Here is a 19,841-nt window from a genome sequence, read left to right as displayed (position 1 = left end):
AAGAAGAATCTAAGACGAGGGGGATGAGCATGTTGCCGATGGCTCGTGCGGCCTGGCTGGTGCTGCGGTACGCGGTGGTGGTGCCCCTGCTGCAGCTGGCCATCTACCTCTGCGTCGTCATGTCCCTCATGCTGTTCGCCGACCGCCTCTACATGGGCCTCGTCGTCGCCGTGCTCTGGCTCTACCGCCGGTGTCGCAACCGTAACCAAAGGAACAAGGGCGACGACGACAACCTGGAGAGTGATGACGCAGACCGGCCCATGGTCCTGGTCCAGATCCCCATGTTCAACGAGAAGCAGGTCAGTACTAGTCTATTCTCTACATCTCTATGTAAGATGGATTAATTGCTCATCTATGATGATATGGTATGCATGACCACTCTGCTATGCTGTTACTTACGTATAGCACGCATATGATCATCAGAGAATGCATATATTTATCCATGTGCTGCTGGTAACGCTAGCTAGCTAGCTGCATGTTTTTGTTGTTTCTTCAACAGCAATCTTGCAAAAGCTGCATGTTTTTGTTGTTTCTTCAACAGCAATCATGCAAAAGCTGCTGCTTTACAAGTGCATTTCGAACATATGCATGCACAACTACAACTATAGTTGTTGCGCGCGTAATACTACTCTACTCACTCCTGTTGGCTACGTCCATCCAAATTCATTCAAGATTAAAAATAAACAAATAAGAAACGGCGGCATCTAAGACAAGAGTCAACTATCTATCTACCTATCTATCTCTTTATTTTAGTAGTACTTTGTGAGCCACAGCACAAGTTTGATAGTTTGTTAGTTAGCAGCCCTTAACAGCTAATTCCTCAGTCAAAAAATATAAAAATAGTGATCTAAATACTCTTATTTATTCATTTATTTTAAAGAAAAGTGTGTGTGCCTGTGTGTACAGAGCATGCACGGTGCACGATGACTGAGTAGTGAGTACTGAAACAAAACCATCGTTATGCATATGACCGACAATGCAGGTGTTCCGTCTTTCCATCGGCGCGGCTTGCGGCCTGTGGTGGCCGGCCGATAAGCTGGTGATCCAGGTGTTGGACGACTCCACGGACGCCGGCATCCGCTCCCTGGTGGAGGCCGAGTGCCGACGGTGGGCGGGCAAGGGGGTGCACATCCGGTACGAGAACCGCAGCAACCGTAGCGGCTACAAGGCGGGCGCCATGCGGGATGGCCTCAAGAAGCAGTACGTGAAAGACTGCGAGTTCGTGGCCGTCTTCGACGCCGACTTCCAGCCCGACGCCGACTTCCTCCGCCACACAGTCCCCGTGCTCGAGGCGGACCCGGCGGTGGCACTGGTGCAGGCGCGGTGGCGGTTCGTGAACGCGGACGAGTGCATCCTCACCCGCATGCAGGAGATGTCGCTGGACTACCACTTTTCGGTGGAGCAGGAGGTGGGGTCGGCCTTCCACGGCTTTTTCAGCTTCAACGGCACTGCCGGGGTGTGGCGGTTGCACGCCCTGGCCGACGCGGGGGGCTGGAAGGACCGCACCACCGTGGAGGATATGGACCTGGCCGTCAGGGCGTCCATGCGGGGCTGGAGGTTCGTCTACGCCGGCGACGTGCAGGTGCGCAACGAGCTACCCAGCAGCTTCAAGGCGTATCGGTACCAGCAGCACCGGTGGTCGTGTGGGCCGCCCAACCTCATGCGCAAGATGTTCTGGGAGATCGTCGCCAACAAGCAGGTGTCGGCGTGGAAGAAGCTCCACGTGCTCTACGGCTTCTTCTTCGTCAGGAAGGTGGTGGCGCATCTGGCGACGTTCCTCTTCTGCTGCGTTGTCATCCCGGTCTACGTGCTCGTCGGCGGCCAGGATGTGTGGCTCCCACAGTACGTGCCCATGTATGTGGCGGCCGTCCTCACCCTGCTCAACGCCGTGTGCACCCCGAGGTCGTGCCACCTGCTCGTCTTCTGGATCCTCTTCGAGAATGTCATGTCCATTCACCGCTGCAAGGCCACCATCATCGGGCTCCTCGAGGCCAGCCGCGCAAACGAGTGGGTCGTCACCGAGAAGCTCGGCGGCTCCACGACCTCCACTCCTGCTGCCGCCACCACGACCATGGTGGCCAAGAAGAAGAAGAGCAGCAGCAGCTTCCTGGCGCCGGAGATCGTCATGGGGCTCTTCCTGCTCTACTGCGCTCTCTACGACATTGTCTTCGGCCACGACCACTTCTATGTCTACCTCCTCATGCAGTCCGCCGCCGCCTTCGTCATCGGATTCGGCTACGTCGGCTCCCAATGAAATCAATCAGAGTCCGCAGGACATTCCGCACGTCCGTCAAATGGAATCAATCAGGGCATGTACAATGATTAATAAGAGACTTATGCTTCGGTAGACCCCCCTAAACACTTGGACGGCTCAGATTATCCGATACCTCTTCGTTACTAAGGGCATGATGGTCGTATTGATAAAAGTAACCTGCAGGCGCCCTACGTCTTTTACGTGAGAGCCAGACTCGGTGCGATTTGTTCTTTTACGTGAGCCCCAGCCTCGATTTGATATTTGAGAAAGTCAAAAAAAAAAGTGGCGCATGCAGAGTCAAACTAGCGATCTCTTCCTCAGGTGCGCATTAGCAAATGTGAGATAGCCAGTATGGCCGACGACCCGACGTGCACATTTATGACACATTCTAGGTGTTTTGTCTCTTCATTACGGGGCAGCCGTGATTCTTTTTTTAATTTCCGCACCGTGGCTGGCGATATTTGTGTTGCGTGGCATGCGTGATGGTTCAATGCGACCAGACGACAATCACGGCTGCATCCTTGGCGCGCTGCCGGTTGCCTGCCGCTGCCGCCTCGCCTATCGCGCCACTTTCGATGTCGCATGCCACCTCGCCCGCCCAGCCGTCAAATGTCGTCGCCCCTTCCTCCTCCTCAGTCCCCCGTTGCCCCTTCTCTTCTCAATGGCTCCGGAGCTGATAGTGGCGACAACTGATCTTGGCCGTCGACTCTCTCATGGCTGCAGGCGGAGTTGAGCCACTTCTGGTTGCTCGCTCTACAGTCGACGCAGTTGCCAAAGGATTCGCACATCACCACCAACGGATACATGATGTTGGGGCCCGGCGCAACACCAGATCAGCTCCACTCCCACACAAAAATGAACAAATTCTAACACCGAGCACGTTGCAACACGTCCGGCCTCTTTTTTAGGGGGTTTTCATCGAGGAAAACGTAAAAAATGCATAGAATGTCATCAATGAACGAACATTGCATGCTGGCCATGGTGATGCCATTGTGTGAAAACAATTTGGGTACGTTTGGTGAAGGTGAAAAAAACGTGCTTCGAGACTTGTCCTACCGACAGACCCCAATTGTCCCGGTTGAACATGGTGTATTTGTTGCCATGCACAAAATAAGACCAAAATTTGCCAGCATGTGGGCATGCCCATGGCAGCCCCCCACGCAAAAAATGAACGAATTCGGACAGCGAACGCACGTTGCGTCACGTCCGCCCTTTGTTTTAGGGGTTTTCACCGGGAAAACCTTAGAAAATGCATAGAATGCAAGAAATGAAATTTGGCATGCATGTTGGGCATGGTGATGTCATTGTGTGGAAAAGTTTTGGGTGCGTTTGTGGAGGTGAAAAAAAGTGATTCGAGACTTGCCCTACCGGCAGGCCCGAACGATCTCGGTTGAACATGGTGTATTTGTTGCCATGTACAAAATGACACCAAATTTTGCCAGCATGTAAGCAGCCCCCACGCAAAAGTTGAATGAATTCAAACAGCGAATGCACGATGCGTCACGTCCCCCTGACTTTTAGGGGGTTTTCACCAGGAAAACCCATAGAAAATGCATAGAATGCTAGAAATGAACAAAGTTGGCATGCCCGCTGGCCATGGTGATGCAAATGTGTGTAAAATATTGGTTATGTTTGGTGGAGGTGAAAAAAGTGATGTGAGACTTGCCCTACTGGCAGACTCGAATTGTCCCGGTAGAACATGATGTATTTGTTGACATGCACGAAATGACATCAAACTTTGCCAGCATGTGGGCATGCCCTTAGCAGTTCCACACGCAAAATCAGTACGCATTCGTACACCGACAACACTCGTCACATTCGACCTGTGTTTTAGGGTTTTTCACCTTGAAAACCTTAGAAAATGCATGAATTGTCGGAAACCAATGAAACTTGGCATGTTTGCTTGCCATTATGTTTCCATTGTGTGAAAAAAATCTAGGTCCGTTTGTTGGACGTGAAAAAAAGTGCTTTGAGATTTGCCATACGGATACCTAAGAATAAAAAAAGAACGTTTTTTACAAAGAAAAAAAAGAATAAAACCGAAGAATAAAATGGCCAAATAAAGAAAAAACAACTGAGAAGATGGATAACAAGAAGGGTAAGAGAAGTAACTAGGCATGACAAGGTAGTTGTTCTAGTTGGTTACACCGTGTGGAATTAAATAAACTAAGAGGTTGGAAGTTCGAATCCTATCACAAGCAACTATTTTTTGAAGGTTAAGAAAAAAAGAAAATCAAATGGGCCAGCTCAAGACGGAGGGGCTGTGTGACGGCTGGCTGATCGGTTTGTGTTCGTATACATACAGCTTGTATACAAAGGTAGCTATACATTATGGTTAAATGACCATACAACCCTTATACGGTTTGTGAGGGGGGTCTACCGAAGCAAGGCTCTTAATAAGATAGTCTTATCTCAAGTCTTACATGTAATTTAGAGATGATGAACAAAAAATGCCTACAGTGTGTCATTTCTTACCCTTATTTTCAATAACTAACTATTCCTAAAAACATGATGAGACATATTGTGCTAAAAGATCATTTCTTGTCTAGTCTTTTTTTATGAGTTCTCTTTCCTCTACCTCATCATTTATCCTACGTGACACTTCTAAGAGAACACCATTGTACATGCCCTCGGAGTATAACGCTCCTGTATCTCTCTCTCACTCTACAGGTACATACATTCCCCGCACAAAAAAAGGCTGTCACGTACCAAACATGATGTGTTGGTGCCAAACTTTTAAATAGCGCGTTAAACTTCTTAGCGTAGGCTCCGCTCAGCTAAAATGTCTGAAACGCTATAGCATGCTAAGCCCTATTTAGCATCTCAGCATAAATTAATACAAAATGAGAAAAACAAACATATAGTCAGGCATCCAATTAACATATACTTGACAATTGACAGCAGATTATACCAGCATCCAGCCAAATCAATAGGAGAATATCATAAACTACACTATAGCGGCAACCAGCAAGGCATAAATCATACATGTTCATCAACATTGTGACCGGGAACAACCCCGGTGATGAACTCATTGTCTTCATCCTCGAGAACAGCAACGATTGTCTTCCCTATTGGATCTCTAATCTTGTTCTCTCTCAAATGCTTCATCCTAGTGTTGAATTTGATAAAGACAAGGTCCCTCTCATCCTATCATGGAGTAGCCTGCTCCGCTTCTTTGTCTGAACCTGTGTAAGTGGGAAAAAAAGTATGGGACACATGGTCTCAGTGTGAGAAGAGAAATGAACTATACTCTGTAGTAGTATTTCTTGTTCAAATGATGTCCAGTTTCTCTCACAATCTGCATGAGGAGCTGCATGTCAAAGTGAGAATTTTCATTGCAATCTTCTTCAACTTGGGTGCACTTGTGCCATAATTCGACCACCATTTAGCAGCGTTAAGACATCAATAGGTCATTAGTTAGACACGTATAAGGCTGGCCGTAATGGGAGTATTATAAACAGTATCATGTATGTCAACTAGAGTTTTTGGATGTAGTATCATATTATGACACCGTATCATATTGAATGTTGTATTACTTTGTGTCATGCATGACAATTAGTAAGTCAACCTAAGATACTAACTTATGATACTATGCATGACGGAAGTAGTATCATACAACAGTATCATATGCATGATACTAGTATATGATACTCCCATTACGACCAGCCTAAGCAGGGGAAACAAAGAGAGTGATATTAAATAACTTCACAAGTTTTCAGCAGCAACACTTTACATCGATCAAAGGTTTTATTTCATCTCAGCCATACGACAATGCCCATAACAAAGGAATCCGCCTTCTCCTGGTATTTGTCGAGTTCATCAATACTCTCTTCTTGAAATTTTTTATCTTCAACCAACTTTTAATGCAATGGATCACGGTGCTCTAAATGATCTATCGTTCTCGATCGTAGTTTTGTTTGGATAAAAATAAAAGGGGTTTAGAAAGTATCCAGCCAAATGTAGATGCGCCTTGAGTTTGCTGTCCCATCTCTTGTCAATAATAGCAATAACACATTTGAAGCGAATATCACCATTATCAAACAGCACTGAAATTTCATTTTTTTTTGCATCCAACAAACTAGCTTTTATGCTCCTATATCTTCAATGCAACTATCAACAAGGTCAAAAATGTATTTGCCATTTTTTTACGGATGAGTAATCAACTGAATTCAAAAAGGCAGTGAAATGTAATAACTGAACATGTTCAGGAATGCAATCAGTGATATAAAGCTCAAGACCATTGCTCGATATTATAACATCATTGCAACTGAAGGGAATAAATAGACAGGTCGAGCCTCGTGCGAAATCCTGTGTTGCCCCATGCAGGTCGAGCCTCCACATTAAGAATCTTTCTTCAAAATGAGAGCTATCTTCTGTTATATTAGAGGTTTCGGCGCTCGGGGGCGTCGGGATCAAATTAGGGATATTGTTCGAGGTGAGAACATGGACTTGATTGGCCTTGTTGAAACTTTCAAAGAATCCTTTTTTCTAATGAATTTTCCGCGGTGGCGGGGGCCGATAGATCCGACTGGCACTATTTGCCTTCTTCTGGGCACTCGGGTGGTATCCTCATTGGTTCTAAGAGGGATGTTTTTGACTTTGCTGCTTTTGATCATGGTGTTTTTTGGGCTAGTTCAGTTCTATTCCATTGGAAGCTTAACACACTTTGGGAAGCTATCGTGGTCTATTGGTCCTGCAGACCATTCTTTATCCCCCCCACACCCTCTTTCCTGACGAGATTTCGAATAAGATTGAGTCCTGCTCTCTCCCAATTTTGATTGGCGGACATTTTAACTTGTTATGAACTCCTAGTGACAAGAGCAGTAGTAATTTTTCTTGTCCGCTCGTTGATTGTTTCAATGGGTTCATCCGGGATTGTGCCCTCCGTGAACTTCCTCGGGTTGGTGCCCACTTCACCTAGACTAACCATCAGATTGATCGTGTTAGGTCGGTGCTGGACCGTGTTTTTGTCTGTTCTAGATGGAACTCCTTGTTCCCTCATGCTACACTGAAAGCGAGGGCCCATTGCCATCTCTCCTCCAAACTCGGTGTCACTCTTCCACGCACCAACCGAAGATCGCATCGCCATCACCAAGTGCCTAACGGCCAAAGCATCCGACAAGGTAACCTCCAACATCAAAACTACCATCTCCACTACTCCTTCTCATACGGACAGTGGGGATGAAAAAGAGGAGGTAAAAGTAGGTGCAAATTCCTTTGATAAATTCATGAGAAAAATCAAGGGTGAGACCAAGAAGCATTTTATTGCTCTCTTGGAACAATTAAGTGAGGCCAATGATGCTCACGAAGAGATCATATCTAAGATGGAACGACACAACCGTGACTATGTCGATGAGATTGCTCATATGACCTAGACAACAGTTATACTCGTTATTGACATTGTTCTGTCAGAGGTCCAAAATATTTACGTGCCACGTTACTTTGAGTTGTACCATGGAAAAGACCTCGTGGCTATTGCTGCTATGGAGCATAGGCAGACGCACTTTGATTTACCCGGTTATAACTTAAACAAGCCACAACCACCAGATTGCATGCAATCATATAATGCAAGAAGGAAAGAGTACACCATAGAAGCTAATATTTTCTTTGGAAGGCCACGTCCACCAGAAATACTAATTGATGTTGTAGCTATGCATGCAATGAGCGTGAGCATGCACAAGGATATTGGATGGCTTGGTATGTTGGGGAACGTTGCATGGAAAACAAAAAAAAATTACGCACACGCAGGATCTATCCATGGAGATGCATAGCTATGAGAGGAGGGAGAGCATCTTCATACACTTGAAGATCGCTAAGCGGAAGCATTTATCAACGCAGTTGATGTAGTCACACACCTTTGTGATCGCTCCCGATCAAGTACCGAACGTACAGCAACTCCGCGTTCAGCACACGTTCAGCTCGATGACGTCCTCACCTTATCGATCCAGCAAGAGAGGCGAAGTAGTAGGTGAGTTCCGGCAGCACGATGGTGTGGTGATGGTTAGTGGTGAAGAACAATCTCCGCAGGACTTCGCCAAGCACTACATAAACTAGACAAAGGATAAACTAGAGGGGACGGGGTTGCCGACATACGGCTTGGTGTATCTTGATGTGTCTTGGATGCTAGCCCTGCTCCTCTATTTATATGTTGAGCCCTCGGGTCGAAATTTGGAGTAAAAACCTTATGAAAGTCAGTTTTTCCCGAAAGGCAAGAGTCCTACTCAGACTCCAGGCCCAGACACCAGGGTTCCCGGCGTCTAGCCCTAGACGCCAGGGTCCCTGGCGTCTAGCCCCTGGCCTCCGCAAAACTTCATTTTGTACTTTCCAAAACCCTAGTTGGCTTTACCCCTTGGCCCAAATAAAGTGTTCTCGTGCCCAAACATTTCGGGAAACATCCGAAACCCCTTCTAGTGAATTCCGGAACCTTTCTGGAGATCAAACACTATTATCCCATATATTAATCTTCACCTCCGGACTATTCCGAAGCTCCTCTTCATGTTCGTGATCTCTTCCGGAACTCCGAACAACATTCGGTCACCAACAAACATAACTCATATAATACTATATCGTCAAAGAACCTTAAGCATGGGGACCCTACGAGTTCGAGAACTATGTAGACATGACCTAGACGCCTTTCCGGTCAATAACCAATAGCGGAACCTGGATGCCCATATTGGTTTCTACATATTCTACAAAGATCTTTATCGGTCGAACCGTTATGACAACATACATAATTCCCTTTGTCTGTCGGTATGTTACTTGCCCGAGATTCGATCGTTAGTATCTTTACACCTAATTCAATCTCGTTACCGGCAAGTGTATTTACTCGTTGCGTAATACATCATCTCATAACTAACTCATTAGTCGTTTGCTTGTAAGGCTTCTTAAGATGTGTATTACCGAGAAGGCTAGGGATACCTCTCCGATACTCGGAGTGACAAATCTCAATCTCGATTCATGCCAACTCAACAAATAATTTCGGAGATACCTGTAGAGCATATTTATGATCACCTATTTATGTTGTGACATTTGATAGCGCACAAGGTATTCCTCCGATATGCGGGAGTTGCATGATCTCATGGTCTGAGGAACATGTATTTGACATACATGAAAGTTGTAGCAATGAACTGTACGATTCAAATGCTAAGCTAACGGATGGGTCTTGTCCATCACATCATCTCCTAATGATGTGATCCCTTTATCAAATGATAACTCATGTCCATGGTTAGGAAACCTTAAACATTTTTTATCAACGAGCTAGTCTAGTAGAGGCTCATTAGGGACACGGTATTTGTTTATGTATTCACACATGTATTTAAGTTTCCGGTCAATATAATTCTAGCATGAATAATAAACCTTTATCATGATAAGGAAATATGAAATAATAACAACTTTATTATTGCCTCTAGGGCATATTTCCATCAGTCTCCAACTTGCACTAGTGTCAGTAATCTAGTTCACATCGCCATGTGATTAACACCCATAGTTCACATCGCCATGTGACCAACACCCAAAAAGTCAATAATCTAGTTCACATCGCCATGTGATTAATACCCAAAGAGTATTAAGGTGTGATCATGTTTTGTTTGTGAGAAAAGTTTAGTCAATGGGTCTGCCCCTGTTAGATCTGTATGTATTTTTGAAAATTTCTATGTCTACAATGCTCTTCATGGAGCTACTCTAGCTAATTTCTCCTACGTTCAATACGCATCCAGATTGATACTTAGAGTTATCTGGATTAATGCCAAAGCTTGCATCGGCGTAACCTTTTACGACAAACTCTTTATCACCTCCATAACCGAGAGATATGTCCTTATTCTTTTAAGGATAATTTTGATCGCTGTCCAGTGATCCACTCCTGGATCACTCTTGTACCTCCTTGTCAAACACGTGGCAAGGCACACATTATGTCTGGTACAAAACATGTCATGCTTTATAGAACCTATGGCTGAGGCATAGGGAATGACTTTCATTCTATCTCTATTTTTCTACTGTGGTCAGGCTTTGAGTCTTACTCAACTTCATACCTTACAACTCAGGCAAGAACTCCTTCTTTGACTGATCCATTTTGAAATTTCTTAAAAACTTTATCAAGGTATGTGTTTTGTGAAAGTCCTATTAAGCGTCTTGATCCACCTATAGATCTTGATGCCCAATATGTAAGAAGCTTCACCGAGGTCTTTCTTTTGAAAAACTGCTTTCAAACAACCCTTTGTGCTTTCCAAAAAATTCTACATCATTTTTGATCAACAATATGTCATCCACATATACTTATCAGAAATGCTGTAGCGCTCTCACTCATTTTTTTGTAAATACATGCTTCACCGTAAGTTTGTATAAAACCATTTGCTTTGATCACCTCATCAAAGTGTATATTCCAACTCCAAGATGCTTGCACCAGTCCATAGATGGATCGCTGGAGCTTGCATACTTTGTTAGCACCTTTAGGATCAACAAAACCTTCTGGTTGCATCATATACAACTATTCTTTTATAAATCTATTAAGGAATACAGTTTTGACATCCATTTGCCAAATTTCATAATCATAAAATGCGGTAATTGCTAACATGATTCGGACAGACTTAATCATCGCTACGGTTGAGAAAGTCTTATCGTAGTCAACTCCTTGAACTTGTTGAAAACCCTTTGCGCCAAGTCGAGCTTTGTAGACAGTAATATTACCATCGGCGTCAATCTTCTTCTTGAATATCCATTTATTCTCTATGGCTTCTCGATCATCGGGCAAATCCACCAAAGTCCACACTTTGTTCTCATACATGGATCCTATCTCAGATTTCATGGCCTCAAGTCATTTTCAAAATCTGGGCTCATCATAGCTTCTTCATACTTTGAAGGTTCACCGTTGTCTAACAACATGACTTCCAAGACAGGATTATCGTACCACTCTGGTGTGGTATGTGTTCTGGTCGAACTTCGAGGTTCAGTAATAACTTGGTCTGAAGTTTCATGATCATCATCATTAGCTTCTTCTCTAGTTGGTGTAGGCATCACGGGAATGGTTTTCTCTGGTGAGCTATTTTCCAATTCGAGAGAATGTACAATTACCTCATCAAGTTCTATTTTTGTCCCACTCACTTCTTTCGAGAGAAACTCCTTCTCTAGAAAGGACTCATTCTTAGCAACAAAGATCTTGCCTTTGGATCTGTGGTAGAAGGTGTACCCAATAGATTCCTTTGGGTATCCTATGAAGATGCACTTCTTCAACTTGGGTTTGAGCTTATCAGGCTAAAGACTTTTGACATAAGTGTCGCAACCCCAAACTTTAAGAAATGACAACTTTGATTTCTTGCCAAACCATAGTTCATACAGTGTCGTCTCAACGGATTTAGACGGTGTCCTATTTAACGTGAATGCAGCTGTCTCTAATACATAACCCCAAAATGATAAAGGAAAATCGGTAAGATACATCATATAACGCACCATATCCAATAGAGTGCAGTTACGATGTTCGGACACACCATTACATTGTGGTGTTCCAGGTGGCGTGAGTTGTGAAACTATTTCACATTGTTTTAAATGAAGGCCAAACTCGTAACTCAAATATTCGTCTCCGTAATTAGATCGTAGAAACTTTATTTTCTTGTTATGATGATTTTCTACTTCACTCTAAAATTCTTTAAAATTTTCAAATTTTCAGACTTGTGTTTCATCAAGTAGATATACTCATACCTACTCAAATCATCTGTGAAGATAAGAAAACAAAGATACTCGCCGCGTGCTTCAACACTCATCGGACCATCAGTATTTATTATTTCCAATAAGTCATTAGCTCGCTCCATTGTTCTGGAGAACGGATTTTTAGTCATCTTGCCCATGAGGCATGGTTCGCAAGTATCAAGTGATTCCAAAAGTCCATCCGCATGGAGTTTCTTCATGCGCTTTACACCAATATGACCTAAACGGCAATGCCACAAGTATGTTTCACTATCATTATTGACTTTGCATTTTTGGCATCAATATTATGAATATGTGTATCCCTACGATCGAGATTCAATAAACCATTTACATTGGGTGTATGATCATAGAAGGTTTTATTCATGTAAACAGAACAATAATTATTCTCTGACTTAAATGAATAACCGTATTGCAATGAACACGATCTAATCTTCTTCATGCTTCAACGCAAACACCAAATAACATTTATTTAGGCCCAACACTAATCTCGAAAGTAGAGGAAGTGTGCGATGGTGATCATATCAATCTTGGAACCAGTTCCAACACACATCGTCACCTCGCCTTTAAATAGTCCCCGATTATTTTGTAACTCCTATTTTGAGTTACTAACCTTAGCAACTAAACCGGTATCAAATACCTAAGTGCTACTTATGAGCACTAGTAAGGAACACATCAATAACATTCATATCAAATATACCTTTGTTTACTTTGTCATGCATGTTGTTTACTGAAGCTGTTGCGTAACCATGACCATATACTATATTAATATTGCTTTGAAAAAAATCAAAATTAGTCATCTTATGAACTAGTTTGTCATCAATCATTAAGCATTGGCGTACAGGCTAATTCAAACCGGGTTTAAACATTAAGCATTGCAGTGGGCTGACACCACTAATATGAGTTCGAGCCATGGACCATTTAGCTGTTTGAACCATGACTGAACATTCAGCATTGCAGTAGGTTGGTATCCCTTTGGCATTTCCTGCTGAGAATTAACAAGTATGTGGTCATCATGAGAGCACGTACGTGTGTTGAGGGAGGCTAAACCGTACATATCATACTCAACTGAATTGTGGATAGATTTCCGTAGGCATATTGTTGTCTAGATGGATCTGTTGCCTGCTTGGTGTCTTTCTTCAGCAATGCTGGTGGGTGTTGTTGGTATTCCTAGTCATTCTCCTATGCGGATGGATGTTGTTGATACTACCAGATTGCACTTGGTCATCCTGCTCTCCTGGTTAAGTTGACAATGCATGTCGATGAGGTGTACATATACAAGTGAGTGTGAGTGCTCCATATATTTCTTGCAAAACCATGCTTCCTTGCAGGTTGCCAAGCCGTTGTGGCCGCTCCGTTACTGATTACTGATTACGTACAGTTAGTAATGGATGAAAACTCTAGTGTGTGTAACAGTTTGCTTGTCACATATTACCAGAGCTGAATCAAGCCATCGACTCTTCATCTTCAGATTTCTTTTGTTATTTTTAGAGGGGAACAATAGCGATTTTGTTTTTGGAAGGGGAGTATGGAAAATCAAAAAAGGAGACTTAAAATTGCTCAGCCAATCGACAAACTGAGATGAATTCTTTTTCACTTTTGCTTTCGCAAAATGTTTGGCCGCAGAAGAAAAGCCTTTTGGTATGGTAGGTGAGTTTTGCTTGGCTGTTGCAGATTTGAACCGACTGGCGGTCTATTTTATGGGCTGTTTCGGTAATGGAATGTTGCTGTTCAGAACTGACTCTGTTTCACTCTTGAGTAATGCAGCAGTAGAACTGACCGTGTGATTGAGAATTATAGTTTCAAGCCAGGCGAATTCAGGCCTTGGTAAACGGCTTCAGTTTATGGCCTGCATACAGAAATTAATCAGGGGTAAACGGCTTCTTCTCAAGGATTTCTGTAGTGTTTAGTATATTTGCAGTCTCCTGTATACGGTTAGTGCTCTGCTTCTATAGTATTGCGTGTAATGCTCCACAAACTCGCCCTCGCTGTCGCCCTGGGATGTGGGAGGCTGCCGCCGGAGATGGTCATCCGAGAACCCTGTCTCTCTGCTATGCCTGTACTTCAGGGTGGACGACACGAGCGGTCTTTCGGACCGGCTCGTGGCCCGCTCGGTCCTGGCCAGCTCGGGCCTAGCCCGCTCAAAAAATCAGTCGGTCCGAGCTCAAGAATCAGGCCCGACAAAGCTTCGGTCTGGTCCGGGCTTTAACCGAGCAGACCAAGCGGACCGAGAAAACGTAGTCACCGCCGCCGCCATTCCACGTCGTCGCGGCCACCGGCAGCCCCCGGGTGAACCATCGTGTCCCGGAGCTTCCCCTATTCTTCCTTCCTCTCCTTCCCGTGCTTCATAGCCTCTTGCTGCCACTCGCCATCGCTGCTGTGCTTGCACCGCTGCCAATCTGGAGTTCTCGACCATGGCCATGGCTGTCGTTTGAGCGCAGCTCGCACACTGGCCACCAGCTAGCCCAGGTAGGCGAACACCTTGCCGGCGCCACCAGGATGAACTGGACGGCCTCTTGCATGTGTGGGCGCTTCACCAGGTTCGCCATGATGTACTGCAGCTCCGAGGCCACTGTTTCAGTTCGTGCACCGACGAACTCGGCGCACAAGCCCACGATTTCTCTGTCGGCGAGCCAACGCTGCCGCCTTCAACTGCTACCGTTGTGGTCTTCCAGGACCCAGAGGGCGATGAGCGTGTCCACATACGCCGGCGGCTTGCTGTCAGTTTGTAAAAAATCAGTTTCGTCAGTACGGTCAGTAGTTCAGTTAGCTAGTCTGTCAGTAGATTCAGTTAGATGGTTAGCTAGTTTCGCTCGCAGGACCTAAACAACAGCTAGATTCAGTTAGATGGTTAGCTAGATTCAGTAAATCCTCTCCCTCTCTCTCTTGTGCGATCGGGAGCTATCTGCAACTACATAAACAACAGCTAAATAGGACCTAAACACAGCAAAAAACAGCTTGCTAGGCAATATCACTGGTCGGTCCATTCGGTCCTCTCGGGCTTGACCGAGCTGACCCCCAAACGGTCCGGTCCCAGAAAAGCAGCTCGTTGGACAGCTCGGTCCGGTCCGGACCGAACAGCTGGCGGCCGGTCCAAATGATGGCTCGGACCAAGACCGAACCGGCCCGAACCGTGTCCACTCTGACCTGTACTAGCAGCTAGTCAATGTCAGGTTGTATCCTTGTTAACACGGGAAGTAAATGTAGTTTCTCTCCTTATGCAATCATGGTTTTAAGAGTCCTCGTACTTTCAAGAACAGGCATTATCTGAAAAATGGTTTTCCTTCTTCAGTCCACTTACCCGACGTCCGCAGTACGTAGGAGTGCTAGGATCCGCACGGCTAAAAAATTCCATGACGGGACATGAGAGGAATCTTTTGGAATAGCAGAGATCTTGAGGACTTGTCTAAAAGAAGGTTTCTTGCAGAAGCATCCATCGAGCATCGATTGGATTTTATTGCGTTGTCGGAAACTGGTAGAGCAAATTTCTCACCACAATTTCTCAACACTTTATCATGGGGTATTGAGTTTGACTAGCATTGTCTGCCACCAAGAGGAAGATCGGGAGGGATCTTACTTGGTGTTAGATGCGATTCTCTCGAAGTTCAAAGTGTGGTCATGGGAGATTTGCTGTTAAGTTCAGGGTGCGGTCCAAGGTTGATGGTTTTGACTGGGCTCTGGTGGCGGTGTATGGTGCCGCGCAGGCAGAATTCAAACCGGATTTCTTGGCCGACCTTGTTAGAGTTTGCGCGTCTGAGCAGCTCCCCATTCTGGTTGGGGATACTTTAACATTATTAGGAGACGTGATGAGAAGAACAATGAAAATTTTGACGGGAGATGGTCGTTTATGTTTAACACTATTATTGAAAACTTGGATTTGAGAAGATTGAGCTTTCAGGTAGGAAGTTCACATGGGCTAACGCCATGCCAAATCCAACGTTTGAAAAGTTGTATCGGGTACTCGCAAGTGTCGAATGGGAACAGAAGTTTCCCTTTGTAACAGTTCAGGCTCTCTCTCGCGGGATTTCTGATCACACGCCTCTTTTTCTTGACTCTGATGGGGCTACCTACTCGGGCAACAAGAATGTGTCCTCGTTCGAGCTTGCGTGGTTCGAAAGAGAAGGCTTCCTGGATCTCGTAGCCAGAGAGTGGGCTAAGGATGCAGGCGGTAGGAATGCACTTGAGCGCTGGCAGAATAAGATTAGGCATCTGAGAAGTTTCCTACGTGGGTGGGCTAAACATCTCAGTGGGATTTATAAGGTTGAAAAGGAACGGCTCCTTACCCTTATTCAGTCCTTAGATGTAAAAGCAGAAACCACGGTTTTGCCCGCCACCGAGCTTCATACCAAGCTTGACGCTGAGATGAGGCTGAAAGAACTCCTTCGTGAAGAAGAATTAAAATGGGCACTGCGGGCCAAGGTACGAAGAGTGGTCCAGGGGGACGCGAACACTCAATTCTTCCACATGATTACCAATGGCAAACATAGGAAGAAGAGAATCTTCCAGCTAGAACAAGATGAGGGTGCGATTATCGGTCAGGAAAACCTGAAGCTTTACATTACTGAGTACTACAAACGATTGTTTGGACCACCAGAGGAGAACTATGTGTCTCTGGATGAGTCTAGGGTCGAAGATGTACCTCAACTTACTGCTGTGGAGAACGATATCTTAATCGCCCCTTTTTCGGAAAAGGAGGTTTTTGAGGCCATTTCCCAGATGAAAAATAATAAGGCACCTGGTCCGGATGGTTTCCCGGCTGAGTTTTATAAGAAGTGCTGGCATATTATTAAAGGGGACCTGTTGCCGATGTTCCATGATTTGTTCTCGGGACATTTGCAGCTTTTCCAGCTAAATTTTGGAACAATAACCCTTCTTCCTAAGAAAACAGAGGCCGTGAGAATCGAGTAATTTCGGCCTATATGTCTTCTGAATGTCAGTTTCAAAAATTTTACCAAGGTTGGGACGATTAGGCTAACACAGATTGCGCATGCCGTGGTGCAGCCGACTCAAACAGCTTTCATGCCGGACAGGAACATCCTGGAAGGGGTTGTCGTCCTTCATGAAACGCTCCATGAGATTCACACGAAAAAACTTGATGGAGTTATTTTCAAGGTGGATTTCGAGAAGGCATATGATAAAGTCAAATGGTCGTTCCTTCAACAGGCCTTACGCATGAAGGGCTTTGATGAAGCTTGGCGACGCCAGGTGGAAGCATTCATGCAAAAAGGGAGTGTTGGAATTAAAGTGGATGACGATATAGGTCATTATTTCCAAACGCATAAGGGTCTGAGACAAGGCGATCCTATGTCTCCAATATTGTTCAATATTGTGGTTGATATGTTGGCGATCCTGATAGGGAGGGCAAAAGAAGCCGGTCAGGTGGGTGGCTTGGTGCCTCATCTAGTTGATGGTGGTGTGTCCATTCTGCAATATGCTGATGATACAATCATCTTCATGGAACACGATTTGACAAAAGCGAGAAACATGAAGTTAGTGTTATGCTTATTTGAATAATTGACGGGGCTAAAGATTAATTCCCATAAAAGCGAGCTGTTCTGCTTTGGTAGAACCAAAGAGGAACAAGAGGCATATAGACAATTGTTTGGTTGTGAAGTGGGGGCTTTACCTTTTACGTATCTCGGTATTCCCATTCACCATCGTAAGCTAACAAACAGCGAGTGAAAGTGCATCGAGGATCGGTTTGAGAAGAAACTGAGTTGCTGGAAAGGAAAACTCATGTCTTATGGAGGCCGGTTGATTCTTATTAACTCGGTTCTCACGAGTTTACCTATGTTCCTCTTATCCTTCTTTGAGGTCTCAGTTAGGGTTAGGAAAAGGTTGGACTTCTATCGATCCCAATTCTTTTGGCAGAGTGATGAACTTAAGAGAAAATACCGACTGGCCAAATGGGATATTATCTATCGACCAAAGGACCAGGGGGCCTTGGTATTGAAAATCTTGAAGTCAAGAACAGATGCCTGCTTAGTAAGTGGATGTATAAGTTGTCATTTGAGATGGAGGCAACGTGGGCACATATTTTACGTAGTAAATATCTGCAGTCCAAGACCCTGTCCCAGGTCACAATGAGACCAACTGATTCGCCAATCTAGAAGGGGCTCATGAGAATCAAAGCTACCTTCTTTAACAGAACTGGGTGTGTTGTCGGTAATGGCAACAACACTCGATTCTGGGAGGATACGTGGCTTGGCGACGCGCCTTTGGCGACTCAGTATTCGTCCCTATATCGTATTGTTCAGCGGCGTGAGGCTCTTGTTGCCACGGTTTTCCAGTCCATTCCACTCAACATTCAGTTTAGGAGGGTGCTTGTGGGTGATCGATGGGAAGCATGGCTTCACTTGGTTCGTAGACTGATGGAGGTTCAGTTAACTCCTCAGCCCGATCAGTTGTGTTGGAAACTTATTAGATCTGAGGAGTTCACAGTTAAATCGATGTATATCGATACCATTAACTCTAGTGTGATTCCTAGTTCCAAAGAGGTTTGGAAAGTTAAGGTCCCTTTGAAGATTAAAGTGTTCATGTGGTTTGTACATAAACAAGTAATTTTAACAAAGAACAATCTAGTTAAGCGCAACTGGACAGGTTCTACTAGGTGTAATTTCTGTGATCGGGATAAGACTATCAAGCACCTCTTTTTTGACTGCCCGTTGGCACGATGTTTGTGGCGCTCTGCGCAAATTGCCTTTAACATTACTCCTCCGACTTCGGTCAACACGTTATTCGGGGCGTGGCTTGCTGGGATAGAGTCCGAAATAGCTAGACACATTCGTGTAGGAGTATGTGCGTTGTTATGGGCAATTTGGAATTGCAGAAATGATTTGGCTTTTAACAGAACAACAACTATTCATTTTTTGCAGGTTTTATTCCGGGTTACTGCGCTGATCCGTATGTGGTCCTTACTCACTCCGACGGAGGCCAGGGAGCGTTTGGTTATTGGATCTGTCCGGTGGGAGATGGTAGCGCGGGATATCTTCAACCGGTTTGGATGGCGGTCATGTAATAGAATAGACGATTAGTTTACATATCTTCTATTTTGCCAGCCGGTTGTGGCTTGTTGGGCTTTCTGTTTTGGCGTTGAGCCTCTGTGTGAGCTAGCCGTTCCTTTTGTTTGCAGACTTTAAGATCTTGTTGAATTTTATTTACTTTCTAATAAATGTGGCCGTATGCATCGTTCTGATGCAGAGGCCGGGGAATTCCCCTTTTCGAAAAAAAATCCACGGCATATGAATTTAGAACACTTATGCATGTGTTTGACTATGGTTAATGTTTTTCTTACTACAGTCAACTTCCGTGCAGCTGCTCCCACCACCTTAGGTACTCTCTTGCTTAATTCGGTTTTGGTTCCAAAGAGTTATTTTAGAGAACAGAATTGATTAGGTCGATATTTTAGTTTCCTCTGCTGCAGTAGATGATATTTTGCAACAATTAATAGGGCTGGAACTTGGGGATCAGCGGCAGTTTAGTCTTCAGTTTCGTCTGTCTGTTTCTTGATGTAGCCCAGAGACGGTCTGATATCTGAAGAACTTGCTGGCTGCTTACGAAGGAGGGCTGAAGATGCAGGAACCGAAAGAGCAGGCTGAGGATGTTGAGTAGTAGTATAATGTAAGATTTTGTGTCCTTTGATTACTTTTGGCACAGCTTCAGTTGATAGTTTGCATACTCATCTTCTCAAGGATGAATTTACTCTTGGTGTTCCTTACTACTTCCTCCGTTTCTAAATACTTGTCTTTTAGTCATACGGAGCAAAATGAGTGAATCTATATTTTAAAATATGCCTATATACATCCGTATGTAGTAGTCATTTGAAATGTCTAGAAAGACAAATATTTAGGAACGGAGGGAGTAGTATGTTTCTTTTACAGCCTGCCTCAGTCAG

At 44.7% G+C, this 19,841-nt stretch overlaps 1 protein-coding gene across 1 annotated transcript; it reads left to right on the top strand.

Moving 5' to 3' along the window:
* Window positions 1-23: 23 nt before the first annotated feature.
* Window positions 24-2,254, top strand: LOC123064278 (glucomannan 4-beta-mannosyltransferase 9). Its single transcript, XM_044487813.1, has 2 exons — window positions 24-299; window positions 983-2,254. Exons 1-2 carry the CDS (start codon window positions 24-26, stop codon window positions 2,252-2,254), a joined length of 1,548 nt encoding a protein of 515 aa, XP_044343748.1.
* The last annotated feature ends 17,587 nt before the right edge of the window (window positions 2,255-19,841 follow it).

The sequence above is a fragment of the Triticum aestivum genome, chromosome 1A (assembly GCF_018294505.1).
Source record: "Triticum aestivum cultivar Chinese Spring chromosome 1A, IWGSC CS RefSeq v2.1, whole genome shotgun sequence".
In the NCBI taxonomy this organism is placed as follows: domain Eukaryota; kingdom Viridiplantae; phylum Streptophyta; class Magnoliopsida; order Poales; family Poaceae; genus Triticum; species Triticum aestivum.
This window is presented reverse-complemented; position numbering and strand designations above follow the sequence as displayed.

Bases quoted from the DNA above. Each gene is read 5' to 3' on its own strand.
- LOC123064278 (XM_044487813.1), top strand. From the start codon at position 24: ATGAGCATGTTGCCGATGGCTCGTGCGGCCTGGCTGGTGCTGCGGTAC. The intron at 300-982 runs GTCAGTACTAGT...CCGACAATGCAG, and splicing joins CCATGTTCAACGAGAAGCAG to GTGTTCCGTCTTTCCATCGG.